The 13,530-nt window shown below is 37.1% G+C and overlaps 1 protein-coding gene across 1 annotated transcript; it reads right to left on the reverse strand.

Annotated features, from left to right (window-relative positions):
* Nucleotides 1-243: 243 nt before the first annotated feature.
* Nucleotides 244-12,912, reverse strand: LOC104900608 (hypothetical protein). Its single transcript, XM_010688076.4, has 9 exons — nt 12,135-12,912; nt 5,533-5,736; nt 4,897-5,385; nt 3,472-3,585; nt 2,583-2,774; nt 1,925-2,155; nt 1,208-1,328; nt 978-1,131; nt 244-816 (listed from the first exon to the last, which is right to left on the reverse strand). The coding sequence occupies exons 1-8, from the start codon at nt 12,510-12,512 to the stop codon at nt 1,019-1,021; spliced, it is 1,842 nt and encodes a 613-aa protein (XP_010686378.1). The 5' UTR covers nt 12,513-12,912; the 3' UTR covers nt 244-816; nt 978-1,018.
* Between the last annotated feature and the right edge of the window lie 618 nt (nt 12,913-13,530).

Below are 13,530 nucleotides of genomic sequence, written 5' to 3' on the forward strand. Positions count from 1 at the left end.
GAAGTGCTAACAAGAGCTTTGTCTAAATGCTCAAATACATTATTTTCACCACAAATTTTTTTCCTCCAAGTAAATTGGTTATCAGAATGGGGGAGTTCAAAACAACCAAGAGAACTTAAAAGATTGTTTATTCGAGCTAATTGAGAAAATTAAACTTGGCACCACCTAGCTTGTCAGAATTGGCTTACTTAATTGAAATCCCCTAAAATGATAAAGGGGAGGAGGCATAAACAAAGATAGCAGTAAAGAGTAAATCGGGCACTATATTACAAAGCCACAAACCGAGCTGATTTAAATACAATAGAAGAGAGAAAGGCTTAATATGGTCATCCTTCCGCAAAAGCCATAAACCATCGGACATGCCCTGGGTGGGGATAGATTCAAAAAAAACTTGAAACTTAAAGCTCTTAAACGAGCATAAGAGGGACATTTCACAGTTTTAGTTTCACATAACATGAAGAGCGAGATATTATTTACATTACAAAAATTCTTAACTTCAGCTAAAGCATTTTTCCTATCACAACCCTTTGTATTTCAAAAGTCCATGGACATTTAAACATTAAGCACAAGCACAACAAACCGAACTAAGCACGGTTTCTCTTCAAAGAAGAGGAGGCAGAGTCCTCAACACCACAACTTTTCCTTCTCTTGGATGAAGACAAGGAAGAGTCAATCTACTGGAACTTAATGGCAGCTTCAGACAATGCCAAAGCTCAAAGAGGAGAGAGAGAGAATGGTGAGGTGAGGGCAAGAAGGTTATTGCCATCTTTGTTCTCCATCCAACTGTATTGGCAATTGTAATCGTTATAAAATTTCCTGAAACAAGCAACCCTCTCATTGTTACTAGAAATTGAATTGGTAGACCTTTTGATTTGTAAGCGTAAGTGCGTTTACATAATATTAGAGCTCGTAAAGCTAGATTATTCACATAATCAGTCCTAATGATTCATATTCTTTCTTTTTTGCAAGTAAAATACCTTCTGTAATGTAACTCATGCTAGGGTCAGAACTAGATTAGTCACTGCGTTTGTCTGGCCAATGCAAAATGATTATTTTGATTAAGTGACATCAATAACTCAAGAATGATTATTTTCTCGGGTTTTTCGATCTTCAGCCGAGGTTCCAGAAGCCCTGAGGATAAAATTATTCTCAGAATGTAAGAAATCAGCAAGGTAAGGCGCAAAATATGAGCAAAGCTGATACATACCAGGGGAGAGCTCCTTGCCACCATACAGCTCCTTGGCTAAGGGATTGGCAGACCAGTGATTCACTGCCACAAGACTCGTAGGCTGGAAGCCAACAATTTTACCCTCGGTCGACAAAACAACCTGTATCCATATCATAATAATTGATCTACAGGTGAGCTAACCAAAGCCAATTTGTTTCCAATCCCTTTGAACAGGAAACAACAAATCTATAGATACCGCAATTATACTAAATAATGAATTAGTAATAGCCAAGAAACCCTCGACAAAAATACATATAAGGATCAAGATATGCAGAACTATGAAAGGGAAGAAGCGCTCAGAAAAGTTCCTTAACAATCATGAGTTTAGACATTGGTTGGAGTCTCAAAGTGTTTCATAATCATTGTGTTAGATGTCATTGTAGCTGCCCTACATGCTCCAAAGAATAAATATGTCAAGACAGTTTATAATAGTAGCAGCTGTTTGTTTAACAATCTAGTGACCCAGAAGAATACTATAGGCATGTTGTAGATCATACGACAACCAAATCAAAACCCCAAATACCTAACATGCAGACTAATTAGGCCTCATTAGTTTGTAAGTGACCAGATTTTTCAATATGATCATCAGAATTTCTAAGAAAATATGGGACTAATATACTTGATCTGATCATCTTTACAGGCTAACAGCTACATAAGAACCGCCCAGAAAAAAGGATATCACGACTAAACACATACCTGATAACTAGCAACTTCCTGGGCAGAGGATTCCAGTTCTTCCTTATTGATCTCAAACACATCAGGGCTAGCAGCAATATCTTGAGCACTGAGATCAGCCTCATAACCATGCCTCAAATAGACAGGAAGTTCCCCGATCCATGCTCCAACATTTGGTTCAAATTTTACATCTTCATTCCAACCATAATAATCCTTGATCTTTTTAACAATTGTGGAGCAATAAGCATCCAACTGGGAATGAGAGAGGAAACCAATATGAAAAGCGTAAAGAAACATTGCATCAAACCAGAAAAACAGAGTGCAGGCTTTTCAAAGTTGAACTCCTCACAACAAGAAAAAGTTCCAGCTGACTCTTTCATACCCCCCCCCCCCCTCTTCCCAAAAGAAATTAAAATAAAAAAAAAAAACAGCATAAAGAATCTTAGATAGGGCAGCATTAAGAAAGAAAAGCAACTCGTGAGAAATTAAAAACATCACACCTGTTGGACATAGACATCAAAGCAAAAAGTTAGAACAAGTGTTAAAATGATCAAACTGCTATTGTTTTCACTTATTGAAAGGCAACAAGTTCTTAAAATAGGATGTTGCACCAATAAAAAGGCTTCTCATAGAAAACCTATATATAGCTGATAGACTATTACTACTTTCTATAATATACCTCAGATGTCTCTAATTTCAAAGGCTGTTCATAACCATTTTCTGAAGATGGAAGCACGTGACTTTGTCCAGGATACCTCCTCCTTGCAATGTTTAGATGTGGCAGAAACAGCTTGACCAGCACTCCCACAGAAACCAGAATTGTTGCAGTGACTAGAGTCGTTTTTACAAACCCAAGCAGAGAAAAACCTCTCTGGCAGAAACCAAGATACAGTTTAGCAAAATTAAAAGAAAAAGAATCAACAGTGACAAATCTAAAATATCAAGATTAAGAGCCAATCCATTCCCCCAACCGCAAAGCCCAATCTATCTACAAGAAAAAAGCAGAGGGAGTGGTACCATCTAACTCCCATCAAAGAACATTATATGTACATCCTCGGGGAGACACAAAAGACCAAGGATGGAATAACGTGACATATTTCTACTTACAATGTGCCACAAGCACAAAAGTTAACTGTTTCTTACTCATTAATCAATACTTCCTCCATTCCGATTTACTTGCAACACATGGACTTTTACACTAATTCATACAATTTTTTGACCATGTAGCATGATTAATATGTAAGATTAAACATAGGCATATGTGATCTTATTAGATTTGTCTCGAGTATACTTTCAAAACATAAACTTTCAGTTATAGATAATTAAAGATATTAATGGTTGAAGGTTGTGCAGCAGGAAGCGTAAAAATCATAATGTTGCAAGTAAATTGAAACAGAGTAAGTATATGACTACGAGTAATCAAAACCTACCTTTAAACCAAACAGCAATCATCATTTCAAGTACATGAATTTGGAAGACATTGAAGAAAACATCCACGTCAAGAGTAATCCAACTGGGGGGAGTAATTTGGGAGCTTTTAAAAAAAAGAATAACCTGCATACTCACACCTTATTCTTTGACAATTTTTTTGGGGTTCTGACTACATCACATGATAGCTTCTGTTTACTGGCAAGTGTGTGAACATCTTCGAAATATACATCTAGAATATTGGCCAATCCAACCTGGAAATCATCGCACTTGTCAGGTATTTAAGGAGTAAGCACAAAAGAAATGTTTAATCTATCATTTACATTCTACAAGGACTATACTGCAATCATTTCATTGACCAGCCATATCAACATGAAAAAGTTCACTGAAGTCATGGAGCAAAGATCCTTCACCACTATAATCAATTTTAAGTACTTGGGGGTATGCTACAGTCACCTACTCACCTCCTTAAACAGAAGGCCTTGAACCCAACACTACAGCATCTATTTGACCAAATTCATTCCCACCCATATATTCTTCTCATACTTCTTAGTTAGTGTGGACGCGTGGTTCTTTCCAACCAGTCACCACAATATCGGACTTTGTGTTGCTCAGACTCAGATACAGGTAACCGAAATGAGTATGGATCGGGAGTCGGACAAGAAGAATTCTTAAATCAAGAACAAGACTCACAAGAACACTTTTAACAGGTGTTCAAAAATTCAAATATGAACTTGGAGACATGGCAGTTTTAAAGTATTTGTATTAATATAGTTTGTAACTGTTATTAAAAACAATCACTTGGAGTATTTCAAAAAGAACTAGAGATCATGAGGATGGAGGGAGAGGTCAGTAGCTAAGCATAATCCTGTAGACTTCTACTTTTCCACACTTGCCCCCTCCCTTTCTGACCTCCACAGCAAAAAGAAATAAAAGGAAAAAAGAGAAAGCAAGAATAAGCTACTGCCATGAACCGCTAAGTTTAAAAATCTGGGTTGTCGGGAAAGAGATCAAGGATGTCAGCATTCACTTATTTTTCAATTTGTTTTGTTCAGGGGAAGAAGAGAGGAGTCCATTTCGAATAACCTGATTCAGGAATTTGGTGAGTCTACTCTGAGCATCACAGGCTATAGTGACAAATAGAAAGCTGAATGTGAAGATGCATGAATAGATGAGTCACACCAAGTCAAACAACACACTGTCATTTTCATATTCCACCCTTATATATCATACCGACAAAAAAAAAAACTTAACTTCCCAATCTCCCTCTTCTACCCTGTCCCAACCAACTCTTCACTCACATCCACCTACTCTCTTGCTTCAACTGTGTTCCCTCCGCTCCCACCCCTTACCCGGTTACCCCCCAGCTCAGTACACAATACCAAATTTTGGTATATAAGCCAGTTCTCAGAAAAAAAAAACCCCCTCTATGTTGTTGTCACTATGAACATCAGATGATCAGAAGGTTTTTTCCAATGAAAACAAAGTGCATAGAATATTGAATTATATACTTGATAAATCTAAAATCAAACAGCAAGATAAAGAGAGAAAAGTAAAAAAATTACCATTTGGGAATGGGTCAGGAATACTTCCCAGTTATTTCCCTCAGCCCTTTTCCAGCCTTCAAACTTTAGACTAGCGAGTCTATCAGCATCAATCTGTAGCCTATAAGCAGGTACATACTCCATTGTCCACAAACTAAACTCGGATCCACCAATCTTTTCCAATTTCGACTGCATCAATGATGTCCACGCAGATTTTGTTGCCTTCTTGTTTGTCATCTTGTATTTTTTCCTCACCAAATTGAATTTTTCAACAAGACTTTTGGCATTTTCGACAATTTCATCCTCAAACCTATGTATTATCACCGACGAATCTTTTGATGAAGACTTCTTAGCCTTTGGAAACCAATCAAAGAGACTACCTGATGCTTTCCCTGCTGATCCATGAAAAAATTCCTTTTGAGTGCTTTCAAGAGCTAAATTGCAAAGTGCTTCTGCAAGTCCAGAAATGACCTTCTCATCTGACGAGCTGAGAACAAAAGAAGCAGTGACCTGCCGATGGCAAAGGCATAAGAGAACTGAAGCAATCAGTACCATGTGGCACCTGCAGGACAGACATACTTTTGTGGTATTACAACAGAGAAAGCCAGATATTTATCACGAAACAACGTTAAAGCAAAGGTAAAGAACAAAGTTTACCTCTCTTGGGCTTCCAAGATCCTCCATATTTCTTTGTGATCCAGGTCGAAACATTGCCAATTCAAAGTTCCAAAGCTCCTGCACTACAACTTGTCTAAATGTCATTGCCAAGATATTCCTGGAATTTGTGCTAGAGAGAAGATCGTCAGGGAGAGAACTTCTTAGCTTCCTCGCTTTCTCTTTCACCTTCTTAGCTGGGAGAAACTATAAAATATAAAGAACAAACACTCAAGCATCAGTAAAGAGGTCAACAATAAATTCAACAATCATGAAATTCTGAAATTGATAAGTATAGAGTAGTATATACTATATATATTTCAGTCTGATGTCGACAGCAGCCAAGTATTGCAGCAAAAAAAAAATATACATCAGATTGTCTAAGATCTCAACTTATATTGTTAAGGCCTTAATCTTTTAGTACCACAAGTGATGTCAATTTACAATACGTTTCCTGATTGCAGATTTCATTAAACTTGCAAAAGTAAAGGTTGAATATGTCCCAATATTCAAAACCTATTGGCACCAAAACACATCAACCACCACATCACCCTAGTATTAGTACTTGGTCAGGTCTTGCCATTTTGGGAACACCGTATATACACATAAAACATCCTTCCAACACATGGGTGAAGACCTATAGTAATTACCTTAGAAAATACAGAAACTGACTTTAAATAATTACCTTCTCAAACCAAACCAAGCGAAAAAAGGAACTTGAGTACAAAGAAAAAAAGAAATTGTAAGTTCGTAACTACATCCCACTAGGCAACTCGCACTTCAAATTGTAGAATAAAGTAGAATTAAAACTACCCAAACCATGTATTATCTGAAGCCTATAAACTTTTTTTTAACTCTATTTTATCAATTATATCCCTAAAACAATGGTTTCCGAAAAGAGAAGCACATAGTCATCCATAGACATTCGATATTCACAGTACAGCACCAAACAAAAATACAACAGTGAGATAGGAATTGGCATCGCCAAAGTCCTCATTTAATTCTATTATAACTCAATTGCATCCAATAGTTCTTCATCCTTGTCTTCTTTTTAATCCAAAACTTCACGTAATTCACGAATTAAGTTTTGAATTTTAGTATACAGAATGTACCACTAATACTTACCCCTACTTATTTTTCCTATTGGACTCATATCACATATTTCAAGAGCAACTTAAAGCACTTCTCACTAACAAACACCAAACTTTTCACTTACAGTTTTTTTCCCTCCCTAAATTTACATACTTAACAGAACAATAATTTCTCCAAAAGAATCTAACTTCTGACTTGACATTCCCAAATCTACTAACAGTAATAATTATACTAATATGCACATTCTGATATAGGCAAAAGCCACCTTCCCGTTCCATACACCCACGCACATGTACACACACAGCACATGCGCCCAGGTCGGATTTTATCTTCTTTCCCTCATGTTTCCTCTTTTATCTTTCTTTTTAGCAAATGAGCAAATATATGTCCATTTCCTGCTAAATTAGTGGGTTCCATATTCATCTTATTTTCAACTCCTCATCTCATTTTGCTCCTCTTAAAATATCCACTAAAGGAATTGAGTGTATAATGACTTCTATTGACATTATAATTATGCACACAGCACATGCGCCTAGGTCGAATTATACCTTCTTCTCCTCCTGTTTTGTTTTGTCCCCTTCTTTTAGAACAAATGAGCAAATTTTATGCCCAATTCCTCCCAAATGAGTAGGCTTTAGCCTTTATATTCATCTTCTTTACAAATGCTCACTTTCTTTTGTTCATTTCTCTTAAATGTTCATCAAAGGAATTGAGTGTATAATGACTTTAATCTGACATTACAATTACCAAATGAAGTTGCATCATACTCATTTCACATATTTACAAGGGGTAAAAAGTCCTTCACAAATAAAAACATAACAAAAATTCAACAACTGATTCAGCATACACCAAATACCACGGCCATCCCCTCAAAAATTCCACCGGCATCACTCATCAGATACCTAATCAATAATTCCAAATCATAACATATCTTGTGATATAATTTAGTTAGTATAAGTCATCTAGTGAGCCGGTACCCTATGAAGCATGGGTACGGCACCCAGGGTCCGAATCCCGTACCGGGGACGGGGACGTCCTGGGTACGGTACGGATTCGCCTGGGATTCGTACCTAGGACGAATCCAAATACCGGGTACGGGTGTTATGTATGGGTACGGCTAAGGTGAGATCGGGGACGGGGCTGGGGACGTTTCTTAGAGTGAGCCCACGTACCCATCTAGTTTAATGAAATTTGAGAGCCCAAATATCATTTTCTAGGGTTTCAGATTTTCGCAAAACCCAAATACTCTCTCAACTCACCTGAACTGGGAGTGCAAACTGCTTCGCTATCTCGCCGGACGCCGCCTCGCCGCCCGCCGTTCACCGGTCTTCCGTCGAGTCGCCGGTTTCTGAGTTTCTTCTCTCTCGTTTCTTCTCCTTTCACTCGTCGGTTTCTTCTCCTTTGAAGGACTGAAGGTCGACTCGTACTCGCAAAGTCGCAGCCAAGCGCCGGTTTTTCTTCTCCGTCGAAGTCGCCGGTAACTCGGTAAGCTTCTCTCACTCTCTCAGTTCTCTGTTTCCTACTTTCGAATTTGCGTGGATGTATGTCTGGCGAGTTGGCAGACAGTTTGGTCTTTTTTTTTCTTTTGTTTGTGGAGGTTTGTTTGCTTTTTTTTTTTTAAGGAATAAATGCAGTAAGTTAGTGACTTAGTTTAGTGTTAGTTTATTTAGTTTAATTGAGTGTTGATAATTGAATTGTTGTTGTGTTGATTCTGTTTTGATTGTTGAATGTTGGGTTGAATTGTTGTGTTGATTGTTGAATGTGTTTATTAGGAAAAATATGGCATCCCAATCTCAACAACAAAGTACTAATATTGGTAGCAGCACGGGTAGTGGGTCTGGTGCGGATTCAACGCAAAATGAGGGTTTGCCTCCATTGTGGAGGTTTGTAACAAGACTTGAAAAACAAGGGGCGGTTGGTTGGTGGAACATGGAAATATAGATGTAATTTTTGTAATGAAAATCGAACATCTAGTTATTCTAGAGTTAGAGCCCATTTGCTTCAAATTAAGGGTCAAGGAATTGCATGTTGTAAGAAAGTGTCCCGTGTTGATAAACTTGAAATGCAAAAACTTGATGATGAATATGAGACTAAGAAACAGGATTCGGGCCCAAGGGAAGTTCCTTTGCCTAGTGAATCTCTTTCTCATTTGGACTCCGATTCTACATTCAAGAAAAGAAAGTCTGAAAAATCACCTATTACTAGATGTTTTGGGATTGAAACTAGGGATCAATTGGATCAAGAAATTGCAAGGATGTTTTACACAGGAGGGTTGCCATTTAATCTTGCTAGGAATCCACACTATATGAGGGCCTTCACTTTTGCTGCCACCCATAATATAGGAGGTTACAAACCTCCTGGTTACAACAAGCTTAGAACTACATTACTTGTACAAGAAAAAGCTAATGTAGAGAGGCTTATGATACCATTGAAATCAACTTGGAGAGAAAAAGGGGTAACAATTGTGACTGATGGATGGAGTGATCCAACAAGAAAACCTCTAATTAATTTCATAGCTACTTCTGGTAATGGTCCAATCTTTCTTAAAGCTGTGAATTGTTTTGGTGAAGTGAAAGATAAGTATTTCATTGCTAATCTTATGAAAGAAGTCATTAAGAAGTAGGCCATCAAAATGTTGTGCAAATCATAACTGACAATGCAGCAAATTGCAAAGGGCGGGGAGCTCATTGAGAGTGAGTTTCCTCACATTTATAGGACATCATGTGTTATTTATACCCTTAATCTTGCTTTGAAGAATATTTGTGCGGCAAGGAATGTGAATAGCAATCATGAAACTTATGAAGAATGTAGTTGGATCACAGAAATCCATGGAGATGCCATTCAAATTAAAAATTTCATCATGAACCACAACATGAGATTGGCCATGTTCCAAAGATTTTCTCCTCTTAAGTTGCTTTCCGTGGCCGATACTCGCTTTGCCTCCATTATTGTGATGCTTAAGAGATTTAAGCTCATCAAACGAGGTCTTCAAGCCATGGTTATAAGTGATGAGTGGACTTCTTATAGAGAAGAAGACATGGGGAAGGCAAACTTTGTGAAGGAGAAGATTGTGAATGATGATTGGTGGGACAAACTTTCTTACATTGTTGATTTCACAAGGCCTATCTATGACATGATTAGGCATTGTGACACCGATAAACCATGCCTTCACTTAGTGTATGAGATGTGGGATTCCATGATTGAACAAGTGAAGCTTGAGATTTACAAGAAAGAATGCCGTCCTCATTCGGAGTTTAGTCCCTTTTTTCATGTGGTTTATGAAATCTTGGTAGCTCGTTGGGCAAAAAGCAACACTCCTCTCCATTGTTTAGCCCACTCCTTGAACCCAAGGTATATATTCTTTCGCATTCTTTTTATCTTGTTATATTTATACACAAATTTATAATCTTTTTTTTTAAATATTGAAGGTTCTATAGTGATGAATGGCTACTTGGAGCTCCATCTAGAGTTGCTCCTCATAGAGATGGTGAAGTATCTCGAGAAAGAATGAAGTGCTTTCGTAGATTATTTGCACTTAGTGATGATGTTGGTAAAGTAATGGATGAATATGCACTATTCTCTATGAAGAGTGGACCTTTTGAGGATTTAACTTGTATTGAAAGGATGCATTCTATGGATCCTAAGAGTTGGTGGGCAAACTTTGGAGCTCAAACTCCTCTCCTCCAATCTTTGGCATTTAAAGTGCTTGGGCAACCTACTTCATCATCTTGTAGTGAGAGAAATTGGAGTACATATTCCTTCATTCACTCACTTAGGAGGAACAAGCTAAATCCAAGTCGTGCACAAGATTTGGTTTTCATCCACAACAACTTCGCCTTTTATCAAGGAATTCCGAAGAGTATTGGGAGCTTTACACTAAGTGTGGGATATTGGTGGAGATGCATTTGATTCATTGGAGGATGTTGGGTTTCTAGAGTTTGCGGAACTCTCACTAGATGAGCCGGATTTAGAAAATGAGTTGCTTCTTGAAGATTGATGTGTTGCGATGTTGCCTTATCTAAGCTTTATCTAGTTTAAGACATTAAATTTAGTTGTTGTTTTATGTTATTTTTAACTTTGAACTATTTATGTATGAATGTTTAATTTAGTTAATTTTTTTTTTGCTGAATCCATGCCGTAGCCGTTTTTTGCAATTTTGATTTTGCCGTTTTCCGTCCCCGTACCCGTCCCCGTACCCGTTTCCGTGCAACCTAGCTGGTACCTAATACTTGTAATTGAATTCCGTCTATATACTGCGCATAAAATGAAATACCAAAAAATCAACAACTGATGCAACATACACCAAATTCCACTGTCATCACTCATCAGACACCTAATCAATAATTCCAAATCATAACATATCTTGCCATACAACTTAATCACTAAAAATTCATCTCGTCAAGTGAAGGTCATAATATCCAATTCAAGACCTATAATCGAATCCCGCCTACAATACTGCGCATAAATGAAACACCAAACAATCAACAGACGCAGCATACACCAAATTCCACTGTCATCACTCATCAAATATCTAATCGCTAATTCCAAATCATAACATATCTTGCCATATAGCTTAGTCTCTAAAAAAAAGTCGTCTCGTCTAGTAAAGGTCATAATATCCAATCCAATACCTCAAATCGAATCCCGTCTACATCACTGCGCATAAATGAAATACCAAAAAATCAACAACTGATGCAGCATACACCAAATTCCACTGTCATCACTCATCAAACACCTAATCAATAATTCTAAATCATAACATATCTTGCCATACAACTTAATCACTAAAAATTCATCTCGTCAAGTGAAGGTCATAACATCCAATTCAAGACCTATAATCGAATCCTGTCTACATCACTGCGCATAAATGAAACACCAAACAATCAACAGACACAGCATACACCAAATTCCACCGTCATCACTCATCAACTACCTAATCAATAATTCCAAATCATAGCATATCTTGCCATATCAGCTTAGTCTATAAAAAATTTGTCTCGTCTAGTGAAGGTCATAATATCCAATCCAATACCTCAAATCGAATTCCGTCTACATCACTGTGCATAAATGAAATACCAAAAAATTAACAACTGATGCAGCATACACCAAATTCCTATCACTCATCAAATACCTAATCAATGATTCCAAATCATAGCATATCTTGCCATATTAGCTTAGTCTATAAAAAATTCGTCTCGTCTTGTGAAGGCCATAATATCCAATCCAATACCTCAAATCGAATCCCGTCTACATCACTGCGCATAAATGAAATACCAAAAAAAATAAACAACTGATTCAACATACACCAAATTCCACTGTCATCACTCATCAGACACCTAATCAATGCTTCCAAATCATAACATATCTTGCCATATTAGCTTAGTCTCTAAAAAAATTCATCTCGTCTGGTAAAGGTCATAATATCCAATCCAAGACCTCAAATCGAATTCCGTCTACATCACTGCGCACAAACAAAACAAAACAAAAACCAGAAGAGTAAAATCAAAACTAACCAGCCTAGTAGAAACAGTGCAATGCTCATCATCAGGACCAGGAAAAAGCGCTTCAACAACCATCGTCGACAAACCAGCATCAATATGTTCGGCGGCGGCTTCTCCGCCATCGGAAGCAGCGGCAGTTAAGGCTTGTTCGAAACCGACTGAGCCGGTGAGAGAAAGCCGAGCCATGTCGTTTTCGTATGAGCGAACACAAGGGAGTAAGTTTCCTTGAGATTGAGCCACGGCTTCGAGCATGGCTTCCTCTGAAGAAGAATAAGAGGAAGGTAAGGCGTTGAATGTGAGTTGTTTTCGAGGTTTGAAGGTGAGTGATATGAGGGGAAGTTTGAAGGAGATGAGTGATGAAGAGAGAGAAAGTTGGTGTGGAAACGCCATTGTTGTCTGTTGGAGTTTTTTTTTTTTTTTTCTGGGAGTGGTGTTTGGAAATGGAAGGGGAGTGCGAATGGAGATGGATGAGGGTTTTGGGGGGAGGGTTTTAAGTTTTTTTGAGGGGATAATCTCGTGATGTACAAGCTTTGTAAATTAAGTGGCCGTTTCGTGGTTGAAAATATTAAATAATACTTCCTTCGTCTTAAAATAGTGTCAATTTTTTTTGGGCATAAATATTATTATTAAGAATAAATCATGTAGAATCGTAATTGTATTAAATCATAATTAAATATAAAAATTTGGTACATTTTTTATGAATTGTTTATTAAGGGGAGAAATGTGGGTAATATGAAAAAGGGAGAGATATTATAAAAATTGAAAGCAAATAATATTATTATTGGTGGACCCATACTAAATAAGGAAATGAGAAATCTATTTAAGACAAACATAAAATGAAAAAATGGACACTCTATTTAGGAACGGATGGAATACTTTATTATTTGAAAAGTTGAATATAAAAGTTCCGTTATTTTGGAAGGAGAGAAACTAAACTTAGAAAAAGCTGAACATGAGACTAAACTAAAGTGAAAATAAATCCAAAAGAACAATTTTCCGCTTTTACTTGGTAAAATTTTTGGATTAAATGGGCAATCATCTATTATTCACTACTCACTACTTATGTATAAAGTTTAGCAAAATTCACTAATTTATCTTGTTTTTATCTACACATAAGAGAAATATCTTTTGTATATAAACATCTAGAAACATTAAATCCCTTAAAGGCTTAAATCAGAGATACCAAATTGTGTCACTACTATAGTTGTATTAATTTTCACCATTATTAGAGTAGTCTCGAAACCATTAGGTGTAAGAAAAAATTGGTGGGGTTGCACTAGGTTACCTACAACAAAAGGCACTTTTTCGGGAGACTTTTTTGAAGATACTAACAGAAGCAATATGAGATGATCAGAAACTGCATCAACAAATGTGCAGGATGAGGAAAATTGAAGGAAAGGAAAAACAA

This window comes from Beta vulgaris, chromosome 8, assembly GCF_026745355.1.
Source record: "Beta vulgaris subsp. vulgaris cultivar EL10 chromosome 8, EL10.2, whole genome shotgun sequence".
Classification (NCBI taxonomy): Eukaryota; Viridiplantae; Streptophyta; class Magnoliopsida; order Caryophyllales; family Amaranthaceae; genus Beta; species Beta vulgaris.

Bases quoted from the DNA above. Each gene is read 5' to 3' on its own strand.
- LOC104900608 (XM_010688076.4), bottom strand. From the start codon at position 12,512: ATGGCGTTTCCACACCAACTTTCTCTCTCTTCATCACTCATCTCCTTC. The intron at 3,586-4,896 runs GTAATTTTTTTA...GATGATTTCCAG, and splicing joins TCCTGACCCATTCCCAAATG to GTTGGATTGGCCAATATTCT. The intron at 1,132-1,207 runs GTATGTATCAGC...TTTTATCCTCAG, and splicing joins TGGCAAGGAGCTCTCCCCTG to GGCTTCTGGAACCTCGGCTG.